The following is a 25770-nucleotide window of genomic DNA, read 5'->3' on the forward strand; positions in this document are numbered from 1 at the left end:
TGTTCGCCCGCACAGGCTGCTAATTAGAGGGCGCAAGTTGGTTTCGACTAACCACGCCCCCCGCACGCACGCGCAGACGCAACAGGTTACAGGCACGCTTGTGTCCCAAACTCAATGGAAAATGTAGTTTCCGATGGATACACTTATCATAAAATTTAAAAGAAAGAAATGGCCCAAAATGAAGAAAGGGCCTTATTTTCATTCCCAGCACAAGTCTATAGCGCAAACTAAGTTCAGTAACTGCGCAATGGTGCAGTTTTCTTTCTTTTGGTATTTTCTTAGACTTTGCACAGATAGAATTGGGTGAAATGGGGTGTTTGCATCACTGTGCGCTGTTATGGAATGAAATGCAGCCGACTTGCGGAAGCAAATTGACTTGACACCGGTTTTCTGGGTTTGGTCATGTGATGTTCGAAAGTTGTTTATACGCTCGAGCAGGGATGCTCAAGTTCGGTCCTCGAGACCCCCTATCCAGCCTGTTTTCCATGTTTCTCTCCGCTAACACACCTGATTCATGATCAGCTGATCTGATTAGCTGATCATTATAGATTCAGCTGTGCTGCAGGAGGGAAACATGGTAACAGGTCGGATAGGGGCTCTAAAGGACCGAACTTGAGCACCCCTGGGCTAGAGTGTATAGACCAAATTATTGTTAAGAACATTTTGGACTTGTCTTCCCCTTTAAGCACTTTATATAGCGTAGGAAATAGGAGAATTGCAAAGTTCTGTCAAGAAATTCAAGCAGAAATTGTGCAAAAACTCTCAAGTAAAATGGATGTGAGAAGCTGCAATCAAATAGTCCAAAGTTAAAATGTACCTTGATCGTTTGAGATGTTTTTGATTTGATTTCAGGAAATATTACCTCCTAAAATGGCTACTGTTTTCATTTCTTTACAACCTATAAAATGCCTTCAAATTATGAGTTATTTTATTTTGAACAGTACATTTTATTATTATTATTATTATTTTTTATTTTTTTTTTATTTTTTTTTAAATCATTGTAGGTTAGTGTAAAAATGCTCAAATTTGATGACTTGAAAATTATACTCAGAGCCATTTCAACCATTGGGGGGGGGGGGGTTGTTTACGTGCACTTCGGTTGTATATTTTATGCAATGACAATAAAAGTATCTATCCATCTATCTATCTGTCTGTCCGTCTGTCCGACCGTCCAAAAGCGAGGATAAAACTGCATGATATATATATATATTTTTTTAAATCTATAAGAATATTTAAAACACTGTAGTGTGTTGCACTTATAAAATCAGTGAACTGTTACAAAGAACTCACAATTTAAATTCTGCATGTAATAATAGAAACATTTTTAACTCTGAAACGACGCATGCCTCATAGTCATGACATTAAAACCAAATTAGAATTATATATCTGACCCCCACCCCCCCCCCCCCCCCCCAATTTTTTTTTGTCTTTATCTGTGTTCTGACCATGCAATCAGCTGTCAATTTGAATTAAAGAGCACCATTTCACTTCACAATGCAAAATAATAGCCAATTAGAATATTGTATATACCTTGCCTGGCAAATGTGATTTTTTGCGCCTGAACATCAGTTTACAGTGTCAGCACAACAACTGTCAATGTCACGTTCATTTTCACCCACAATTGTCATCTGTGAGACGTGAGTCATTGTTTTTAGTAGTTTAACACGCTTGCGAAAAACAGCAGAATCATATGGCATACATTTGAAGATCTTCAACAACTTTTAGTCAACTAGATATTGGTCCAGGAAAAATTGTGTCATCAGAAATGGTCAAAGGAGGTCCGAAAATTGCAATGTCATTTCAACTGCTTGGTAACGTTCAAGTTAACAAAAGTGAATTGGCCTAAACACAATGGTTTTGTTTACCACTCACATTTGGTTATCTGTGGCAAAATTTAATCTGAAATGCCTTTTTTTTAACAGATTGTGTCAGATGTAATAATAGTAATCTAATAATAATCTAATAGCACACGAGAATTTTTTCCTGTACGGCAACTTTTCAAGCACATGATGTGACCAGAAAAAAACAAGTTGTAAATATTTTTTGTAAATATTTTTGTGTTTACTTACTAACCTTAGAGTAAAGTGCAACCATTTTGAAAAATGTGAACAAAACTATAAGAAATAGATTTACACATTTCATTGATGATTTTGAGTTCAATTAATTAACTCTAAAAAGCTGAGAAATGTTACTCTTACTTTTGAGTGGGACAAAATATCTGAAACTGAGTTAAATTAAACTTTAATAGTTAAAGTCACACATTATTTTTCTTCTATCTAGATCTGTATAGAGATTTCTATCTACATTATATTTCTTTATCTACTGCATAGTCATCTTTATCTACAGTGCCCCATGAAAATATTTTGCCACATTTCAGGCTTCAAACATAAAAATATATAATTGATTTTTCCATGGTGAAGAATCAACACAGAGTGGTACTCAAGTGTGAAGTTGAAGTTATTTTTTTTAAACAAATAACTGAAAAGTATGTTGTGTGAATTACTCACCCCCTTTCTCTCAGTGCAGCCAAGTGACTATAAGTTCCCTGACAATTTCTGAATGATCCAATGTTGACCTAAATGGCCGTTGATGATAAAGTCCATCAGTGTGTTATCTAGTCTCAGTATAAATGCACCTGCTCTGTGATGATCTTCAAAAACAAAACAAAAAAAACAAAAACAAAAACAAAAACAAAAACAAAAACAAAAACAAAAACAAAAACAAAAACAAAAACAAAAACAAAAACAAAAACAAAAAACTCTAAATGTGTCAGGGTGTGAATATTTTGGGTTCAATTTTAACTGCCACTATCAAAGAGCCTTGAACATTTGCACAGGGACATTTACATTTTTCACTTCAGTAACATTTTTTAAATAATTGAAAGGTTTATGATAGAATAATGAAACATTATCATTAGCTTTCATTGCTTATTGGCTGTGGCAAATCACATGAATCTACAGACTTACTTTGTGATGTCCATTTTGTTTTAAGTTACCAAATATAGTAATTTGCACAAAATATCTACATCCTTTTTCCACTACCACTTTATCACTGCCTAATGATAAAAAATAAATATAACAGTCTGTTATATTTTACTTAGAGAACAAACAAGGTCTCGATTTAGCTTTTCACAAACATCTTTTAATTGTCAGAGTTTAAAAAAAGAAAGTTGTAAGGTACTTTAATCACTGTCAAGCATACATACATTTTGGGGGAACTAAGATACAGTATTTTTGTTTATGTTTGGTGTTAATACATATGTACTATATATGTTGATTACAGTAAAGTATCGATACTGAATTTTTTAAAGTCCTAGATGCCACTATATGCAAAACCCAGAAAAATATGATACTGTATATTTTGATCCATAGTGCAATAAAATACATCAGATTATTATTTACACCCAACAGCTGTGTTCATGTTCTCTCTCTCCGTCACTCACATCCACAAACACCCGGCTGCACAAAACCGACAAAGCTCATTTGATTTATCATAATATGCTTTATCTGAAAGGTCTCTGATCGCCAGATAAAGGGAGGAAAGACAGAGCAATCCGTTCAGTGGTGAAGTCGGGACAAGGGCTGAAAGGAACTATTGCCGTGAGTGACTTTTAAGTGAGGGACAAGAAAATGCTGTGAAAGACAAGATGGAAGAAGAAGAAAGGAAAGAGAGGACCATGCAGATGGATAATTTGATCTCAACAGAGGAATGGAAGATGAAAAACATTGGATTGTTGCAGTTTTGTAAGCTTTGCTAAGGGAAACAGGCTCAATAATTTGTTTGAGACATGTGAATGTATTGTGTGGATTCAATTTTTTATTTTTTTTTTATTTTTATTTTTTTACTTTTAATCATAATCATGCTGAATGATGGCAACATGATTTTAAAATGGAAATTTGTCAATATCAGAGGTGGTAAAAAACTCAGGTCCAGAAAGTAAAAACCCTGCCACGGTTTGGCTTTCGCTCCAGGTGCTAGCTAGCTAGCTCCCTAGCTAGCTCCCATGGTGCTTGTTTACCTGTTAGGGAGCTAGCTCAATGGCTAAAGCCAAACTGTGGCAGGGTTTTTACTTTCTGGACCTGAATTTGCCACCTATGTTTGTCATCTTCATCAGGCTATGTAGATTTTGTTGACATTCTAACTTCTAATCATCAATATTCTGTGTTTATGTCTAATTTAATTTCTACATATGACCACCACCAAGCACAAGTGGAACAGCGTATTTATCAGCTACAACTACAAACAGACAAATGCGGAAGAAGACTGATCTGCTCTAATCCTCGTTGGACTACGCCCTCCCCTAAAGATGGACTAAAAGCAACACAAGGGCTTTACTTGCTTATTTATTTATACCTCTGGAAGGTAATGTACGAAAAACAGCCAGTGTAACGAGTGTAGATGAAGAAAGGAAGGGCAACAGGTATAGGCAAAAGGAGGGGTGAGGAAGAAGCAGGTGAAGGGGCAGAAATAAGATGGGGTAGGATCCCGCTTCTCGTCCCCACTGACACACTGCTGCAGTTAATCCAGATTAGAGTGTCTAAAGCAGGTCGGCTAAATCTGCAGGCCAGCCAGCAATACAGAGGCCGCTGTCAGTTCCAATCACTCACTCGGCACACGCACACTCCGTTAATCTCCTCTGTGCAAGCCAGGTGCCACCAGCAGCTCAGCATAGACTGATACCGGTCAGCTGCCCAACCCCCCTTTCTAGTCCACATGAACAAATGCGCACTAGAATATTTTTTTATTATATCATGTAGGCGAACGGTTTGCAAACCTTCCACAGGAGAGATGGAAAGATGAAAATATTACCTCAAGGTGGGAGTGAGTTGTTAGAAGCGCTCAATTGAGAACAATTTTCTCATTGCAATTTTTGTCCTCAATTTTGCGTTTGTGATTTAGTATGCGATTATTATTATTATTATTTTTATATATATATAATTTTCGGTCTTGTAATTGGTAATTATATTACATAAGTTGAGCCATGCCTTGCAGGAGGCTGACATGTTTTGCTGCCATCTTTCTGCTACGGATACACAAAGGAGAAGAACAAAACTGGGGCCTACAGGTGGTCGAGAATCGAGCTCCCGCCTTCCTCTGCTTTGCTCTCGCTAGCTTTTGCTAGCTTCTCCGGATAGTCATCTTGTTAGCTGCTCCATCTGGTTCTTGCTAGCAGAGGTGGCAAATCCAGGTCCAGAAAGTAAAAACCCTGCCAGTTTGGCTTTAGCCCTTTAGCCCTTACCGCGAATTGTTTCCGTTATCATGCTAGCTATCAGGTAAACAAGCACCATGGGAGCTAGCTAGCTTGCTAGCACCTGGAGCTAAAGCCAAACTGTGGCAGGGTTTTTACTTTCTGAACCTGGATTTGCCATTTCTGCTTGCTAGCCACCCTGGCTCGCCGCTCCCGCCAGCTCCTGCTCGCCAGGCTGCTTGCTCGCTAATAATAATAATTGTTAGTAATTGGTGGTAGGCTAACGATGTGTGGTCTCTCTCAGGCACTGTAGTGCATGTGCGTCAACATCGTTGCATTCTATTAGTTCACTACTAGATGGCACTGAATCATACACGCTGGCTCTTGAACAAACACAAACAATAAATTGATCTGTAATAAAGTAAAAAATATCACATTTATAAGAATGCTTTCTTTTTATAGTTTATCTTACGCTAAAATTAGGTCAGATTAATCCTGAATAACATATTTTTTTTATTAATTAATTAATTAATCAATTAAAATCAATTATTGCAGCTAACTTAAAAAAACCGTTTACTTGCAGTCTTTCAAGCTTCCATTATGACAACTTTGAAAAGTTCTACCAAACAAGTGTCATAAGTCTGATTATAATGATGTAAACAAAAAGCCTTTTGCGTTTTGAAAATTGCATTCACGACATTGCAATGTTGATTTTCATTTCATTGTTCAGCCCTCGTGGTTACAACCAACCTGCGTGAATCCTAATAAAGCTTGAATAATTGCAACATGTCACAATATTCCCAACATTTTCAATCAGTTTCACAAATCACAGATTGGTTGACAGACACAATGAAAAGTTAATATTTGTCAACCCTTTGAGACTCGTTTGTGATTAAGGGTTATATGCATAAACTTAAAACTTAAATCCAAATCTATGCCTAATATGTAAAAAAATAAATAAAAATAAAAGTAGGCTAAGTATAAATGAATTTTAGGGCAGCGCCATAGCCTAGCAGTTACGTCTGCCTCACAGTTTGGAGGTTGTGGACTTGAATCTCAGATGCAGCTTTTCTGTATGGAGTTTGTATGTTCTTTTCACGTCCACATTCCAAAACACATGTACAGTATATATAAGGGTGAATTTCAATTCACACTCTGTTGTGTGCAGTATGTAGCACAACACACATGAATCGTAATGTAATGTGAATATATATATATATATATACAACAGCAACAACAAGAAGACACACAGAGAAAAACCCCCACAATAAACGAACAAAAAACAAAACAGAACAGAATAGAAAGAAAGAAAGATAGTCAAACAGTAATCATAACAAAGCAGATCACAACAACATTAACGTAAAACACCAGATTTCAAGATCAAACATGTATGTCATATACAGAAGACAAAGTGATGGAGAAAGAAAAAGAGAAAATAATATGATGATAATGGAAGTAAGAATAACCAACAACACAATATTAATAATAATAATATTTATAATAATAATAGTAGTGATAATAATAACGACAATAATAAAATCAATAATAATAAACAACAATAATAAATAAAAGGATAAGAGATTTGCAAAAATATTAAGAGCATCAGGGGAAGAAAAAAGAGAGAGAGAAAGAAACGGAGAGAAAAGGATTGTTGATCCGGTGCTTTTTTATTTTATTTTATTCATTTCATATGTTTTCTAATTTACATTTTAAAAATATGTAATATGTAAAAATGATAGGCTCTCTGTTCTCCTTTAATTTGATATGGAAAACAGCTTTCCTCCTTTGAAATGTCGCAGGCCGTCGGCAGAATTGTACCTGGCAACAGTGCACCCTGATGTGGCCACGGCAGGGCGACAGGAAATGGAAGAAATGTCAATACTTCAGATATTTTAATAAACAGAAAACATTGCCATCCATGACAGATCATTATGTTTGCCAGCATAATTGGTTGGTTAAAGAATAATCAAATATTTAATGACAAGTTTGTATATAAACTTCTGATGTAGTTAGATCTTAAATTTCTCTTGCTAATCTGACCACATTTAGATAAGGTGACTATGACAATAAAGTTATGATGCTGTAACTCATCGTAACACTTGTTAGGAAATATAATTGTTTGGTGCAAGACCTTATTCACATTTTGAACTGAGCTACAGCCTAAATATGTTATGCTATCTTAAGGATGGGCAACTGGCGGCTGTACTCATGAGTCGCGCCTTGACTAGAAAGAACAAAAAAATCTTCAAAAACTGCTGATGAACATTCAATTGACATTTTCCATGACAAATGGAAGGAAAAGAAACCTGGAAAAACAGGGGGAAATCCACAATTCGAAAAATTGTGAAATAAAAATAAAGGGAAAAATATGCAAATCTATGGATGCTGAACTGCAAAAATGTAGTGTTTTTATGTTGTAATATTACCAATCACCAGTAGATGGCAGGCATGGCTTAATTGCATTTATACTGAGTCTTGTACTGCCCATACACCAACTGAGTAGGCTTCAATCAAAACTATGTGGTTGTTTGATTCAAACCTTCGTTGTTGGGTTAGGATAGTGGATCTTTTAAACATTGAAAAATGTATTATAAAAATTGACATATATTAATAGGAGCACGCATTTTGCACATATGATCGTATTTTGTCCATATCTAAAGTTGTCATAAATCTAGTTATACAATGTGTGTTCCTATGTGGCCACCCAGTAGTACTGATGACAAATTCTACCCCCTCCAGTATTTGAGTTGCCCATCCCTGTGCTAGCTATATTTTATTTACTTACATATGTGTGCGTGTGTGTGTGTGAGTGTAATGAGTCAAGAGTTGCAGTGTGAGCTGAGGTGTGTCAGTGCGGAGGATGAGTGATTACAATGGACAGTAATCCTGCAGATGGATTAGCAGGTGGTATTAGGAGAAGTGGGGGTGTAGCACACTGTCACCTCTGAACTGTCACAATATGGGGCAACAGCTCGCCAGGCCTCACCTCCGTCTGCTTTGCCCCTGCAACTACTGTACACTATTGAATGGACACAAAACCAGTCCAGCAATAATGGATGTCATTTGGTTGAGGAAGAGAAATAAGGTCTTAAATGTGAGGAGAGACGCAACAAAAGGCTTGCAAAGTCACTGCTCTTACAGTTGAATTGGTCATATATAGTTACATGTATCGACGCCTTCTTAAAAATCAAAAGGCATTTTTTCAGATTTTTCAGGAAACACAAAAAAATGTCATTTGTATCATGAGGAGATGATTTAGACACAAAAAAAATGCACAAAAAATGACTTGGACAACTATTTTAACTCATTCACTCCCAGCCATTTTCACTGAAGCAACCCCCTTCACTCCCAGCTGTTTGACTGGATTTTGACTGATTTTGCAAGGTCCACTGAATATTGTGTTCTGTGCTATAAAAACATGGAACCTACCAAACGAAAGATTGGAGTCTCTTCTTTCATCAGGAAAAAAAGTATATTTGTATCTGTTTCCGTTTTGCAGCAATTAGCATTAGAACATAGCTAAGTTTCATCATTATTCACAAACCTGGGGAAAAGACTTGTTGCAACATGGCCTGGTTGATCTCGTATACTCTGCTGCCACCTGCTGGTTGCTTTTTTGTAATAACTACCATTGCTTTGCCCAAATATGCTGTCCACATTGGAATGTACTGGGCACGATTTGAAATCTTTCCACTCTGGAGCCTGGTTCCAAAAATGATCAGTTTCAAGCTCCAAAACGGCGGCGCCGTGTGGTCGAACTGCCCAAACGATAAGAAACTTCATCGGATACATTGATACAAGCTTTCGTGTGGTCGGGGCCTCAGTTTTTTGTTTTCATTCAGTTTGTGCTGGTCGACTGTCATTTCCCATTTCCCATGTCCTGCTGCCACCTCATCACGTCTCTTGATTAGTTTATCACTTAGATTATGGACTTTGTTGTTTTTGTGTCAACTTGCCAGTGCCATGTTCAATCTGGCAATAGCCAGATTGATTTGTGCTTCACTCGAGGGAGTTCTCCACAATATCATTTTGGGACTGCTCCGCGTTGATTTGCTCGGGAAAGGCGGGGCATGCTGTACAACACTTCGAGCTGATTGGAGGAAGTAGAATCGTGTGCACGTCTACCTAACTTTTGTTTTGACCAATTACGGCAAAGGATGAAAATGTCGTCACCGACATGCGACTGTTGTAACTAGCTGATATCATGGCCTTGAGTTTATGTTGTCGGTTTTGCAATGTTGATATGCGGATACAAGAGACTTAATTCAGCGAGAACAGAATTAATTGCAGCGTCCACGCATTCGTCTACCGGTGTCGCCATGTTTGGTTTGTTTCTTCCCACGGCTTCAGCGCTTCTTGTTTTCGTCACAACATATTCCGCCCCCAAATACAATGTCGCTTTGTGATTGGTCCGAACCACCAGTGGTTTGTATCGGTGGAAATCAATGGGAGCGGTACAAGATAGATTCTCGGGAGTTTGTGAACTCACAAATACCGCGAGAATACATCTTGCGAGAGCAAGGTTAATGTTCACCCTTCGTTTTTGTTTAATTTACACATATTTGGACTTCACCCCTGCCTTGTTGCCTTGATTCCCTGCATTTGGGTCCACCTTTCCTCAACCCTACCGGAAAAACGTAACACACATCCATGCTTGGCATATGACACACATCCAGTGAAAATAGTTTTTACTTTCATTCATTAAGTACATTTCACAACCTGTACTCTCTTACCTTTACTTGAGTAATTATTTGAGTGAGTACTTTTTTCCACTCTCTGTCAACGGGACTATAGCCAACCTCTCTGAACATGGCCACGGAAATAAAGTTTATAACAAATACAAGAAACAGGCAACACAGAAAGTAAGAAACAAAAGAGCCCCTCTGTGAGCCATCAGTTTATCATAATCTAAATATAACCTGAACCAACGCATTACCTTTTTTCCCAGTCAAGTAATCAGTCTACAGTTTTTTAAATATCACAAAAGAGTACTACATAGAATATTTTAACTTCAATATCGAAGGTGGCATCACTATTTCAAATAATAGCCACTTGTACCACCAAAGGCAATTGCAGTTAACTGCCTTCAGGTGGCAGCAGTGAAAAGTAATTGACAAGACTTAAAACAGCACATGTTTCTCAGCCATGGTGCCTCCCTTATTCTGATCATAACCTTCATGAACAGGATTTCGAGGAACAGCCAAGGCATTGAGGGAGTCCATTTTGGAAGCCTCGGTATCACGTCTCTTCTTTTTGAAGATGATGTCGTACTGTTGGCTTCATTAAGCCGCGATCTCAAACTTACTGGAGCGGTTCACAGCCAAGTAAGCAGCGGTTGGGATGAAAATAAATCCGAGACGATGGTCAGAAAAGAGTGGAGTGCCTTGTCCAGGTTGGGGGTGACATGCCTGCAACAGGATAATGATCTAAAATACAGCTAAAAACACCTAAGAATGGCTAAAAGCAAAACATGGCCCTATTCTTAAGTGACCTTCTCTGAAGCCCTGATCTAATTCCTATTGAAGTGTAATTTCGTCGTGCGTATGCGTATGATGACAATAAAAGCATTCTGATTCTGTACATTTGTGGAATGTGCTGAAACATGCGATGTGGACAAAGTACCCTTTAAATCCTAGACAACTGGGGCAGTTTGCTACTTAATTTGTCAACAGTGGGCCAAAATATTTTAGAGGTGCGCAGGTCTCATTGAAAGTTACAAAAATCATTGAATTGCAGTAACTGTCTAAAAAGGTTGTTGTAAAATATATATATATTTAAGCTATGTGGTTTCCAATTATTTTTGTCCAGCCTTGTTTCATGATTTTTTTTTTTTTTTTTTTAAATAACTGTCTTGTATTACAATTCAAAAGCATTATCAGATTTTCATTACTTCATTTTCATTCAGTTCTTATTTGACACTATCCCCCCAACACACGACTCGTATCCTTTTTCGCATCTAACTTGAGGTTACACTGCCACCTGCTGGTATTTCTGTCGTCCATCCATTTTCCTAAGCGCTTATGTGAAACAGAATTTCAACAATTAAAACACTAAAACCAATGAGGCATGACCATGTCTGTTGTTAAAGCCACGTGGCTTCCGCATTCAAATCTTTCCGATTCAGGTCACTGGCAGAGGTCGATGTAATTATGTTTTCTTTCTTTCTTTAGTATAATTGAAGAGCAGTATAGCTAGGTTGCTAAGAACTTTGATTTAAGATACAATCATGTTATGTGTTAACTTAATCGCTAAATCTTATCACGTACGTGAAACACATTACATTATATCAACCTTATCAAGTTATGTAAAATTTCTTAGTTCAAACGCAAAATATATCATGATACACTTTAGTATTGCACACATTCTGGGAACGGGAATTAATAAGCTTCGGCTTCATCCTGTCAGCCCTTTTTCTTTTCGGGTATAATTGTATGTAAAAAGTGAATGATGTAAATTGTCTCTCTGATTGTCCGAAAGGAAAAATTAACAAAAAACAAAAATTTATTAGTTGTCAAACGATTAAAATTTTAATTAATCATATCTTAGGAATTTTGATTAATCACTTAATTTAATAGGCTTTTTGTCAACATTTTTGGCCCGCAAAATTTGAAAAGCATCTGTTTGTTAATTCTCCCGCCATTTAATGTTATAAGGATGTCTTTCACATGTTTTGATCCACTGCACGCTCTCATTTTTTTTCTATTCAGGTAATAGAAAATGAAGCAAGAGATCCCAATATTTTGATTAGAACAAATATTCCGAATGTCATATGCAAACATTAAATGTTACGTACGTTAATGCATGTATTTATTACTCAACACAACCTGTGCTACCTTTAACGTAACCATCCGCTGTCTAATTGTGTGATTCCGCATTAATACATGATTATTGTGATTACTCGATGAGTTAACGCTTTAACTTTGACAGCATTTTATATTTTGAAGATTTAAAAATATATTCTAGTGTGACTGTTATATGGAACAGCCGCCCTACTGAGGATTCCCCGTACTATCACTACTTGCTGTGGCTTAAAACCACTGTGTGTACACCCATGTCGTCAGTTGTTGTGTCAAGCGACACACAGCAAATAAAAATAAAAGCAAGAACACTCGTTTTTGTATGATGGTTAGAAAACCATATTTTAGTGCCACCTTGAAAAAAAAAAAAAAAAAAAGAGCAACACACCAATTTTTTTTTTTTTAACATCTATTTAATGCTACCATAATATGAGAAATTTGGAAAATACAAAGATCAGCTTATTCATACATTTGAAAACTTTGAGCATTTACCAAAAATATAAAAGAAAGCAATGAGGTTATAGTGTGTATTACAAATTTGGAGAAAAGGACAGAACTGCAGAGAAGTGAGAAATGAGAACTTCAATTGTATGTCCTGCCAAATTGTGTTGTCTCAAAAAAGAAAAGAAAAAATCTAAAAACCAAAGGAAAAAGGTTTGACCAAACGGCCAAGGCTGCTGGTAAAACACCGCCCCTTAGTGGCTGCATTTAAAAATGCAACTCAGAAGTTGAACAGAAGCTCTTTCTGATTTTGTTACTTCTTCAAATCACATTATTGTTAAAAAAAAAAAGAACCAAGAAAGAAAAGCCTTCACCATGTTTGCTTTCTCATGCTTTGAGTCTGGAAGTGATAAAGGATGGGATAATTTGTAATGAGTACAACAAAAATAGACACCATATGCACAATAATCATTATACGATTTTTTGCTTGTCGACGATGGTTGAAAAGATCAGAGTTCACACATGCACACAAACTGACTGCCTGCACACATTCCAGAGGCAGAGATGTGCTTTGAGAAGGTAGCGCGAGGCATCACGGTGCTGGTGCGCAATGAAAGGGGGCTAACGATAGACTAGGTGGGTGTCAAGTAAGACAGGGCAGATGTGTCGGGACTAGTTTTAATAGCACCCTGCTGTGGAAGTTGCAGCTCCCCTTAAGCAGACTAGCCCCTCTGCTCACCCCATCTGCAACCCAAAAGGTGGCACTGCTGTCTGCATATGCCCCCTCAAAGCCAGCATGGTCTATCGAAAGTGCGTGCCAATGTTCATCTAATCTGCAACACGTGCACAAAAAAGGTACTCGAAAACATTTGGTGAAGACGAAGTAACCTCAGAGACCAGACATCAACATGATTCTACCTCTTAAAAATCTACCGGGGGGGACCAAAGGTATAGGAAAAAAAAAAGAACACAGGTCAAAGGTGCTTTCTAAGCACGCTCTCCGCGAATTCGGCGGGCCAGCTGGATGTCCTTGGGCATGATGGTGACCCTCTTGGCGTGGATGGCACACAGGTTGGTGTCCTCAAATAGTCCCACCAGGTATGCCTCACTGGCCTCCTACAAACACACGCACAGAGAAAAGATCACGGGACACATTTTGAAAAACATTAACGTGCGCACACCAGTTATTATACTAAATAAAATAAAAAAATTCTACCAAATGTGAAGAAGAAGAAAAACAACTAACACCAATAAACTGAAAGTCCATTTTATGTTTAGAAAACAAAAATATCCTTCGTTTTCATCTTTGTTGATTTTATACGAGCTTTCAGGGTTTAATTCAAATGTATTTATTTCTGTATTACAGTTTGGCTGTACACACTAACAAATGGGGAGCAATATTTATTTGAAAAAAAAAAACCCAATTTTTTTCACTCAGAAATTCAAAGTAAATTTTACAAGGAGCGTTTTGAGCAATATACTAACATACAGAAGGAGTTGCATGGCTCAGGTGGTAGAGTGGCTGTCACCCATGCTAAAGGTCATGGGTTCATTCCTCAATGCTTACGTAGCTTTTTTTCTTCCTTAAATTAGCTTGTAAAATGTACTCAAAACTCCTTGTAAAAGTTACTGAGAATATCTGAGTAAAAAAACGTTAGTTTTTTTCAAGTAAATATTACTTTTTTCTTTTTACAGTGCAGAAGAAAAGCCAAATAGCTGTTTGGAAATCAGTAGTTATGGGCCTGCTAAGCGGAGCAAGCAGGCACATATTACTATCCACCCTAGAAAAGGGTTTAATTTTATTATTATGGGCCTGCTAAGCGGAGCAAGCAGGCACATATTACTATCCTAGAAAAGGGGTTTATTATGGGCCTGCTAAGCGGAGCAAGCAGGCACATATTACTATCCTAGAAAAAAGGGTTTATTATTATGGGCCTGCTAAGCGGAGCAAGCAGGCACATATTACTATCCTAGAAAAGGGGTTTATTTTTTTTATTCTTATTATGGGCCTGCTAAGCGGAGCAAGCAGCAGCGAAGCTGCTGCTTGCGGAGCAAGCAGGCACATATTACTATCCTAGAAAAGGGGTTTATTATGGGCCTGCTAAGCGGAGCAAGCAGGCACATATTACTATCCTAGAAAAGGGGTTTATTATGGGCCTGCTAAGCGGAGCAAGCAGGCACATATTACTATCCTAGAAAAAAGGGTTTATTATGGGCCTGCTAAGCGGAGCAAGCAGCAGCGAAGCTGCTGCTTGCGGAGCAAGCAGGCACATATTACTATCCTAGAAAAAGGGTTTATTTTTTTTCTTATTTTTTAATCTTCCGCGTTTTTTTCTGCTAAAATGCGGCCCGTACCGTAGATCGCACCGGGACAAATGAGGTATCAAACGATGCGGCTCGATCTGACTCGGTGCGCTATTATTTTTATAAGAATTCCCAGTTACCATGGCGACGCTATTCCCAAAAAACTCCCAAATAAAAGTCCCATAGGAATGAATGGGAAAAGGAAAGACAAAATCACACATCAAGCACCTTTTTCAAAGAGACGCTGCGCGCGCATACGTTAACCGATTGATATGAAAATTAGCTCATTTTGTTGGAATTTTTGTCATCTTTAACTCAGTGTCAAAAAAAAAATTAAGGAATGAAAGCTCTTCCCCCTGTGCGGGTTCAAAGACAGTGAGTGTAATCGCCACTCTGATACCCAATTAAGGCTTCAGTGACGGGAACCAAAAAATCTATTTCCAAAAGTTTCACTTCAACTCGTCACCATGGCCACAATCTTTGCTCACTAGACATCAAATTCGCACATTTTGTAGCCACAAGCCTCTGCTTTCTGAAGAACTAAGTTTTATTTGGCTACGGTGTCATTTAGTACCTTTATTTTCACTTTAAGCGAGGAGAAGTCGCACATTTTTGATCTCTTTTCAATGTAATTTTCGCCGTTTTTGCCTCTTCATTTTCGATCAATCATAAGTTTTCAACCTGCTCTCATTTGGTCATTTTTCATCCGATTAAAAAACTGAGAACATGCTCGCGTTCCCCAAACCCTTGCCGTTCTAACGAGCCATGTCTGGAATCTGCATCTTCAACCGTTAAGTCGCGAGAGGCTTTTGTTTGAGGTGAGCGTAATCCTATACAAATCAATGGAGTGTTGGTGCGTGACGTCTCCTCACAACTTAAAATCAAATGTGTGTGCGTGAATGTGCATGTTTTGTAAAGGGGCAGTGAGATACTGTTAATTATGGTAGATTCTACATTTCTTGACCGATTTCAATGGTTTGAATTTTAAACTGTTCAGCTCATTGAAATGTTACTTAAAATCAAATGTGTGTGCGTGAATGTGCATGTTTCTTAAAGGGGCAGTAACATACTGTTGATTTTGGTTAACTTGCACATTTCTTGACCGATTTCAATGGTTTAAATTTTAAACTGTTCAGCTCATTGAAAAGAGTTAGCAGGCCCATTCAAAATTTCCGCGGGAATTTTTCTAGTTATTTTCCTATTTTCTTCCAGCGACTTTTCCGCAAAAATGCGGCCCGAACCGTAGATCGCACCGGGACAAATGAGGTATCAAACGATGCGGCTCGCTCTGACTCGCTGCGCTATTATTTTTATAAGAATTCCCAGTTACCATGGCGACGCTATTCCCAAAAAACTCCCAAATAAAGTCCCATAGGAATGAATGGGAATCCGAAAGAGATCAACTCCAATCAAGCCCCTTTTTCAAAGACACGCTGCGCGCGCATACGTTAACCGACCGATATGAAAATTAGCTCATTTTGTTGGAATTTTTGTCATCTTTAGCTCAGTGTCCAAAAAAAATTTAAGGAATGAAAGCTCTCCCCCCTGTGCGGGTTCAAAGACAGTGAGTGAAATATCCTTTATCCCATGTGTGTGTATTGCATGAGCTAGAGCGGACCAATTAAGAAACAGAGTGAAGACAGAGAAAAAAATTGATTTCAAGTTTCACTTCAACTCGTCACCATGGCCACAATCTTTGCTCACTAGACATCAAATTCGCACATTTTGTAGCCACAAGCCTCTGCTTTCTGAAAAACTAAGTTTTATTTGGCTAAGGTGTCATTTAGTACCTTTATTTTCACTTTAAGCGAGGAGAAGTCGCACAATTTTGATCTCTTTTCAATGTAATTTTCGCCGTTTTTGCCTCTTCATTTTCGATCAATCATAAGTTTTCAACCTGCTCTCATTTGGTCATTTTTCATCCGATTAAAAAACTGAGAACATGCTCGCGTTCCCCAAACCCTTGCCGTTCTAACAAGCCATTTCTGGAATCTGCATCTTCAACCGTTAAGTCGCGAGAGGCTTTTGTTTGAGGTGAGCGTAATCCTATACAAATCAATGGAGTGTTGGTGCGTGACGTCTCCTCACAACTTAAAATCAAATGTGTGTGCGTGAATGTGCATGTTTTGTAAAGGGGCAGTGAGATACTGTTAATTATGGTAGATTCCACATTTCTTGACCGATTTCAATGGTTTGAATTTTAAACTGTTCAGCTCATTGAAATGTTACTTAAAATCAAATGTGTGTGCGTGAATGTGCATGTTTCTTAAAGGGGCAGTAAGATACTTTATTTGATCTTGATTATGGTTAACTTGCACATTTCTTGAGCGATTTCAACGGTTTAAATTTTAAACTGTTCAGCTCATTGAAATGTTAGTTAAAATCTAATGTGTGTGCGTGAATGTGCATATTTCTTAAAGGGACAGTAAGATACTTTATTTGATCTTGATTATGGTTAACTTTTACATTTCTTGAGCGATTTCAATGGTTGAAATTTTAAACTGTTCAGCTCATTGAAATGTTAGTTAAAATCAAATGTATGTGCGTGAATGTGCATGTTTCTTAAAGGGCCAGTAATACTTTTAGTTGATTATAACTTCCACATTTCTTGACCGATTTCAATGGTTGAAAGTTTAAACTGTTCAGCTCATTGAAAAGAGTTAGCAGGCCCATTCAAAATTTCCGCGGGAATTTTTCTAGTTATGGGCCTGCTAAGCGGAGCAAGCAGCAGCGAAGCTGCTGCTTGCGGAGCAAGCAGGCACATATTACTATCCTAGAAAAGGGGTTTATTTTTTTTATTTTTATATTATCTTCCAGCGACTTTTCCGCAAGAATAGGGGCCGTACCGTAGATCGCACCGCGACAAATAAGGTATCAAACGATGCGGCTCGATTTGACTCGCTGCGCTATTATTTTCCTCAGAATTCCCAGTTACCATGGCGACACAATTCCCCAAAATGTCCCCCAAAAAGTCCCATAGGAATGAATGGGAATCCGAAAATGATCACATCAAATCAAGCACCTTTTTCCAAGACACGCTGCGCGCGCATACGTTAACCGACCGATATGAATTTTAGCTCATTTTGTTGGAATTTTTGTCATCTTTAGCTCAGTGTCAAAAAAAAAATTAAGGAATGAAAGCTCTCCCCCCTGTGCGGGTTCAAAGACAGTGAGCAAAGGGGTGAAAGTCGCCTTTCTTGCATCAGTTAGAGCGTGACTAATTAAGGTCTGAGTGCTGGGAACCAAAAAATATATTTCCAAAAGTTTCACTTCAACTCGTCACCATGGCCACAATCTTTGCTCACTAGACATCAAATTCGCACATTTTGTAGCCACAAGCCTCTGCTTTCTGAAGAACTAAGTTTTATTTGGCTAAGGTGTCATTTAGTACCTTTATTTTCACTTTAAGCGAGGAGAAGTCGCACTATTTTGATCTCTTTTCAATGTAATTTTCGCCGTTTTTCCCTCTTCATTTTCGATCAATCATAAGTTTTCAACCTGCTCTCATTTGGTCATTTTTCATCCGATTAAAAAACTGAGAACATGCTCGCGTTCCCCAAACCCTTGCCGTTCTAACGAGCCATGTCTGGAATCTGCATCTTCAACCGTTAAGTCGCGAGAGGCTTTTGTTTGAGGTGAGCGTAATCCTATACAAATCAATGGAGTGTTGGTGCGTGACGTCTCCTCACAACTTAAAATCAAATGTGTGTGCGTGAATGTGCATGTTTTGTAAAGGGGCAGTGAGATACTGTTAATTATGGTAGATTCCACATTTCTTGACCGATTTCACTGGTTTGAATTTTAAACTGTTCAGCTCATTGAAATGTTACTTAAAATCAAATGTGTGTGCGTGAATGTGCATGTTTCTTAAAGGGGCAGTAACATACTGTTGATTATGGTTAACTTTTACATTTCTTGAGCGATTTCAATGGTTGAAATTTTAAACTGTTCAGCTCATTGAAATGTTGGTTAAAATAAATTGTGTGTGCGTGAATGTGCATATTTCTTAAAGGGACAGTAAGATACTTTATTTGATCTTGATTATGGTTAACTTTTACATTTCTTGAGCGATTTCAATGGTTGAAATTTTAAACTGTTCAGCTCATTGAAATGTTTGTTAAAATCAAATGTGTGTGCGTGAATGTGCATGTTTCTTAAAGGGGCAGTAATACTTTTAGTTGATTATAACTTCCACATTTCTTGAGCGATTTCAACGGTTGAAATTTTAAACTGTTCAGCTCATTGAAAAGAGTTGCAAGAGTTAGCAGGCCCATTCAAAATTTCCGCGGGAATTTTTCTAGTTTTCCTATTTTCTTCCAGCGACTTTTCCGCAAAAATGCGGCCCGAACCGTAGATCGCACCGGGACAAATGAGGTATCAAACGATGCGGCTCGCTCTGACTCGCTGCGCTATTATTTTTATAAGAATTCCCAGTTACCATGGCGACGCTATTCCCAAAAAACTCCCAAATAAAGTCCCATAGGAATGAATGGGAATCCGAAAGAGATCAACTCCAATCAAGCACCTTTTTCAAAGACACGCTGCGCGCGCATACGTTGACCGACCTATATGAAAATTAGCTCATTTTGTTGGAATTTTTGTCATCTTTAGCTCAGTGTCAAAAAAAAAATTAAGGAATGAAAGCTCTCCCCCCTGTGCGGGTTCAAAGACAGTGAGCAAAGGGGTGAAAGTCGCCTTTCTTGCATCAGTTAGAGCGTGACTAATTAAGGTCTGAGTGCTGGGAACCAAAAAATATATTTCCAAAAGTTTCACTTCAACTCGTCACCATGGCCACAATCTTTGCTCACTAGACATCAAATTCGCACATTTTGTAGCCACAAGCCTCTGCTTTCTGAAGAACTAAGTTTTATTTGGCTAAGGTGTCATTTAGTACCTTTATTTTCACTTTAAGCGAGGAGAAGTCGCACATTTTTGATCTCTTTTCAATGTAATTTTCGCCGTTTTTGCCTCTTCATTTTCGATCAATCATAAGTTTTCAACCTGCTCTCATTTGGTCATTTTTCATCCGATTAAAAAACTGAGAACATGCTCGCGTTCCCCAAACCCTTGCCGTTCTAACGAGCCATTTCTGGAATCTGCATCTTCAACCGTTAAGTCGCGAGAGGCTTTTGTTTGAGGTGAGCGTAATCCTATACAAATCAATGGAGTGTTGGTGCGTGACGTCTCCTCACAACTTAAAATCAAATGTGTGTGCGTGAATGTGCATGTTTTGTAAAGGGGCAGTGAGATACTGTTAATTATGGTAGATTCCACATTTCTTGACCGATTTCAATGGTTTGAATTTTAAACTGTTCAGCTCATTGAAATGTTAGTTAAAATCAAATGTGTGTGCGTGAATGTGCATGTTTCTTAAAGGGGCAGTAACATACTGTTGATTTTGGTTAACTTCCACATTTCTTGAGCGATTTCAATGGTTGAAAGTTTAAACTGTTCAGCTCATTGAAATGTTACTTAAAATCAAATGTGTGTGCGTGAATGTGCATGTTTCTTAAAGGGGCAGTAACATATTGTTGATTATGGTTAACTTTTACATTTCTTGAGCGATTTCAATGGTTTAAATTTTAAACTGTTCAGCTCATTGAAATGTTGGTTGAAATCAAATGTGTGTGCGTGAATGTGCATGTTTCTTAAAGGGACAGTAAGATACTTTATTTGATCTTGATTATGGTTAACTTTTACATTTCTTGAGCGATTTCAATGGTTGAAATTTTAAACTGTTCAGCTCATTGAAATGTTAGTTAAAATCAAATGTGTGTGCGTGAATGTGCATGTTTCTTAAAGGGGCAGTAATACTTTTAGTTGATTATAACTTCCACATTTCTTGAGCGATTTCAACGGTTGAAATTTTAAACTGTTCAGCTCATTGAAAAGAGTTGCAAGAGTTAGCAGGCCCATTCAAAATTTCCGCGGGAATTTTTCTAGTTATGGGCCTGCTAAGCGGAGCAAGCAGCAGCGAAGCTGCTGCTTGCGGAGCAAGCAGGCACATATTACTATCCTAGAAAAAGGGTTTATTTTTTTTCTTCTTATTTTTTAATCTTCCGCGTTTTTTCTGCTAAAATGCGGCCCGTACCGTAGATCGCACCGGGACAAATGAGGTATCAAACGATGCGGCTCGATCTGACTCGGTGCGCTATTATTTTTATAAGAATTCCCAGTTACCATGGCGACGCTATTCCCAAAAAACTCCCAAATAAAAGTCCCATAGGAATGAATGGGAAAAGGAAAGACAAAATCACACATCAAGCACCTTTTTCAAAGAGACGCTGCGCGCGCATACATTAACCGATTGATATGAATTTTAGCTCATTTTGTTGGAATTTTTCCCATCTTTAGCTCAGTGTCAAAAAAAAAATTAAGGAATGAAAGCTCTTCCCCCTGTGCGGGTTCAAAGACAGTGAGTGTAATCGCCACTCTGATACCCAATTAAGGTCTGAGTGCTGGGAACCAAAAAATATATTTCCAAAAGTTTCACTTCAACTCGTCACCATGGCCACAATCTTTGCTCACTAGACATCAAATTCGCACATTTTGTAGCCACAAGCCTCTGCTTTCTGAAGAACTAAGTTTTATTTGGCTAAGGTGTCATTTAGTACCTTTATTTTCACTTTAAGCGAGGAGAAGTCGCACATTTTTGATCTCTTTTCAATGTAATTTTCGCCGTTTTTGCCTCTTCATTTTCGATCAATCATAAGTTTTCAACCTGCTCTCATTTGGTCATTTTTCATCCGATTAAAAAACTGAGAACATGCTCGCGTTCCCCAAACCCTTGCCGTTCTAACGAGCCATTTCTGGAATCTGCATCTTCAACCGTTAAGTCGCGAGAGGCTTTTGTTTGAGGTGAGCGTAATCCTATACAAATCAATGGAGTGTTGGTGCGTGACGTCTCCTCACAACTTAAAATCAAATGTGTGTGCGTGAATGTGCATGTTTTGTAAAGGGGCAGTGAGATACTGTTAATTATGGTAGATTCCACATTTCTTGACCGATTTCAATGGTTTGAATTTTAAACTGTTCAGCTCATTGAAATGTTACTTAAAATCAAATGTGTGATTATGGTTAACTTCCACATTTCTTGACCCATTTCAATGGTTGAAAGTTTAAACTGTTCAGCTCATTGAAATGTTACTTAAAATCAAATGTGTGTGCGTGAATGTGCATGTTTTGTAAAGGGGCAGTGAGATACTCTTAATTATGGTAGATTCCACATTTCTTGACCGATTTCAATGGTTTGAATTTTAAACTGTTCAGCTCATTGAAATGTTACTTAAAATCAAATGTGTGTGCGTGAATGTGCATGTTTCTTAAAGGGGCAGTAACATACTGTTGATTATGGTTAACTTCCACATTTCTTGACCGATTTCAATGGTTTAAATTTTAAACTGTTCAGCTCATTGAAATGTTGGTTAAAATCAAATGTGTGTGCGTGAATGTGCATATTTCTTAAAGGGACAGTAAGATACTTTATTTGATCTTGATTATGGTTAACTTCCACATTTCTTGACCGATTTCAATGGTTGAAATTTTAAACTGTTCAGCTCATTGAAAAGAGTTAGCAGGCCCATTCAAAATTTCCGCGGGAATTTTTCTAGTTTTTCTTCCATATATTATCTTCCGACTTTTCCGCAAAAATGCGGCCCGAACCGTAGATCGCACCGGGACAAATGAGGTATCAAACGATGCGGCTCGATCTGACTCGCTGCGCTATTATTTTTATAAGAATTCCCAGTTACCATGGCGACGCTATTCCCAAAAAACTCCCAATAAAACTTCCATAGGAATGAATGGGAATCCGAAAGACATCAACTCCAATCAAGCACCTTTTTCCAAGACACGCTGCGCGCGCATACGTTGACCGACCGATATGAATTTTAGCTCATTTTGTTGGAATTTTTGTCATCTTTAGCTCTGTGTCAAAAAAAAAATTAAGGAATGAAAGCTCTCCCCCCTGTGCGGGTTCAAAGACAGTGAGCAAAGGGGTGAAAGTCGCCTATTTAGAGTGTGACTAATTAAGGCTTCAGTGACGGGAACCAAAAAATATATTTCCAAAAGTTTCACTTCAACTCGTCACCATGGCCACAATCTTTGTTCACTAGACATCAAATTCGCACATTTTGTAGCCACAAGCCTCTGCTTTCTGAAAAACTAAGTTTTATTTGGCTAAGGTGTCATTTAGTACCTTTATTTTCACTTTAAGCGAGGAGAAGTCGGACTTTGGCGCCTATCTCCTCCATGTATATTTCGCCGTTTTTCCCTCTTCATTTTCGATCAATCATAAGTTTTCAACCTGCTCTCATTTGGTCATTTTTCATCCGATTAAAAAACTGAGAACATGCTCGCGTTCCCCAAACCCTTGCCGTTCTAACGAGCCATTTCTGGAATCTGCATCTTCAACCGTTAAGTCGCGAGAGGCTTTTGTTTGAGGTGAGCGTAATCCTATACAAATCAATGGAATGTTGGTGCGTGACGTCTCCTAACAACTTAAAATCAAATGTGTATGCGTGAATGTGCATGTTTTGTAAAGGGGCAGGAAGATACTTTTAGTTGATGTTGATTATGGTGAACTTCCACATTTCTTGACCGATTTCAATGGTTTAAATTTTAAACTGTTCAGCTCATTGAAATGTTACTTAAAATCAAATGTGTGTGCGTGAATGTGCATGTTTCTTAAAGGGGCAGTAACATACTGTTGATTATGGTTAGCTTTTACATTTCTTGAGCGATTTCAATGGTTTGAATTTTAAACTGTTCAGCTCATTGAAATGTTGGTTAAAATCAAATGTGTGTGCGTGAATGTGCATGTTTCTTAAAGGGACAGTAAGATACTTTATTTGATCTTGATTATGGTTAACTTGCACATTTCTTGAGCGATTTCAATGGTTTAAATTTTAAACTGTTCAGCTCATTGAAATGTTACTTAAAATCAAATGTGTGTGCGTGAATGTGCATGTTTCTTAAAGGGGCAGTAACATACTGTTGATTATGGTTAACTTTTACATTTCTTGAGCGATTTCAATGGTTGAAATTTTAAACTGTTCAGCTCCTTGAAAAGAGTTGCAAGAGTTAGCAGGCCCATTCAAAATTTCCGCGGGAATTTTTCTAGTTTATTTTACTACACAACACTTGTGACTTAGCTTTTTATGTGCATTCAATGAAACTAAAACAAATACTAAAACGAAGCACGATCAGAAAAATCAAAAGCTAACAAACCCTCTATAAAACGAATTCAAATAAAATTAATTAAAAAAAAAATAATAATGGCATAACCAAAACTATTATAATACTGGGGCGCACACAAACGCACCTGCAGTGCACCAATGGCAGCACTCTGAAAACGCAAGTCAGTCTTGAAGTCCTGCGCAATCTCTCTAACCAGACGCTGGAAAGGCAGCTTACGGATCAGAAGCTCCGTGGACTTCTGGTACCGACGAATCTCTCTCAGAGCCACGGTACCAGGCCTGAAGAACAATACCAAGCTTTCTGTAAATACCCACTTGAACTCTTAAAACAAAAACAAAAAATAGAACCCACAAAGCCCTACAAAAACCTTCTAACATCCAACTGAATTGTGCGTGTCATCAAGAAGAATTAATTGCACAGGTTACCTGTAACGATGGGGCTTTTTGACACCACCGGTTGAGGGAGCGCTCTTGCGAGCAGCCTTGGTGGCCAGCTGCTTACGAGGAGCTTTTCCTCCTGTGGACTTACGGGCGGTTTGCTTGGTACGAGCCATAACCACAAAGTATCAACCTGGAAGAGGTATCAAACATTTATGTTAAGACTAAATATGAGATTTGATATAGATACACAGTGCAGTGACAAATATGACTTCATACTGAATTTGTCTCAAATGTTATTTTGTTGAAATAATATCAATTATTTGAGCAAACCTCCACATTAACATTAATAAAGTTTGGGGAAAAAACAAAACAAAAATTGATTAAACTTGAAATCAGGCAATAAAACCTCAACCTCAAACCCTCAACTTTGAACTACACTTGCTAGTCTAGATGACAAGGTGGTGCTACAGGAATACATAATTTAACACTAGTTGGTATGACGCCACACACAACCATCTCAGTAGGAGATACCAAATATGATAGTTTAATGTGACAACGTTTAATGCACCCGGAAATAACGTTTGGATTACAGACTCTTTCATGTCGGTGACGTCATGCTGTGAGGGTCCCATCCGTGTGCTCTTTTGTGTGTATCTGGAAATGTTTCTTTGTCATAATTAAGGCGCCATGTTTTAAAAACCGTCACTTTTCAAAACTTAGCCGCTCTCAGATTGTGGTTATTTTTACCATTCGTCATTCTTTAAACGTTCTTTTATGACAAACTAATCCAGCACCAACTGTTTATTCCGAGAACTGGCCAATGCACTGTGACGCTTTTTTGGATCCCACCAATCACAGTCGGCTTTTACCTGCAAAAGAACCAATAAGCTGTCATGTTGCTGTCGTTGGAGGCGGGGACACTGAATTACCGCTCGCCTCTTCACCGCAGGGTTTATGGCCGCATATGCAACGTAAAACACTATTCACATCGAGCCGGACGCACGACTTTTACAGCGATTCACTGTAACCAAGACTATCACTAAAACGTAAAAAACAAGTGTAAGTGCCAATTAAATCACGTGGAGTGGCTGCTGAAGTAAAGCAGCTGGATTAAAATCGCCGATGAAAAGAACACCATCAGCGTTTAGAAGCGACTGAACCGTTTCCTCACTTGTACTCGGGGGAAACTGTTTTTCCACTTCATCGTAAACGTCGAAATTAAACGATATTTCTAACACACAGTAACACATGAAACTGACAAATTTCACACGCAACATGGAGCGAGCATCCTTGTATGAAAATATCACTGAATATGACTCACCGAGGGTAATTTAAGCGGCGTTTCCTCGCAGCGACTCGAGCGTGTGGTTGCAGTGTCAGATATTTACTATCTCTCACACAATGGAAGCGCGGGGAGCAAAATGGCGCCCGTGTCAATCATGTCTCCCACAATGCAACGGCC

General features: G+C 38.2%; 1 protein-coding gene across 1 annotated transcript; it reads right to left on the minus strand.

Annotated features, from left to right (window-relative positions):
- Window positions 1–12385: 12385 nt before the first annotated feature.
- h3f3c (H3 histone, family 3C) lies at window positions 12386–25770 on the minus strand. Its single transcript, XM_086099002.1, has 4 exons — window positions 25630–25770; window positions 24354–24498; window positions 24053–24206; window positions 12386–13542 (listed from the first exon to the last, which is right to left on the minus strand). The coding sequence occupies exons 2-4, from the start codon at window positions 24479–24481 to the stop codon at window positions 13414–13416; spliced, it is 411 nt and encodes a 136-aa protein (XP_085955128.1). The 5' UTR covers window positions 24482–24498; window positions 25630–25770; the 3' UTR covers window positions 12386–13413.

Source organism: Leptonotus elevatus, chromosome 16 (assembly GCF_054856555.1).
Source record: "Leptonotus elevatus isolate MCC_2025b chromosome 16, RoL_Lele_1.0, whole genome shotgun sequence".
In the NCBI taxonomy this organism is placed as follows: domain Eukaryota; kingdom Metazoa; phylum Chordata; class Actinopteri; order Syngnathiformes; family Syngnathidae; genus Leptonotus; species Leptonotus elevatus.

Bases quoted from the DNA above. Each gene is read 5' to 3' on its own strand.
- h3f3c (XM_086099002.1), bottom strand. From the start codon at position 24,481: ATGGCTCGTACCAAGCAAACCGCCCGTAAGTCCACAGGAGGAAAAGCT. The intron at 24,207-24,353 runs GTAACCTGTGCA...ATTGTTCTTCAG, and splicing joins AAAAAGCCCCATCGTTACAG to GCCTGGTACCGTGGCTCTGA. The intron at 13,543-24,052 runs GTGCGTTTGTGT...GTGTGTTTGTAG, and splicing joins CTGCCATTGGTGCACTGCAG to GAGGCCAGTGAGGCATACCT.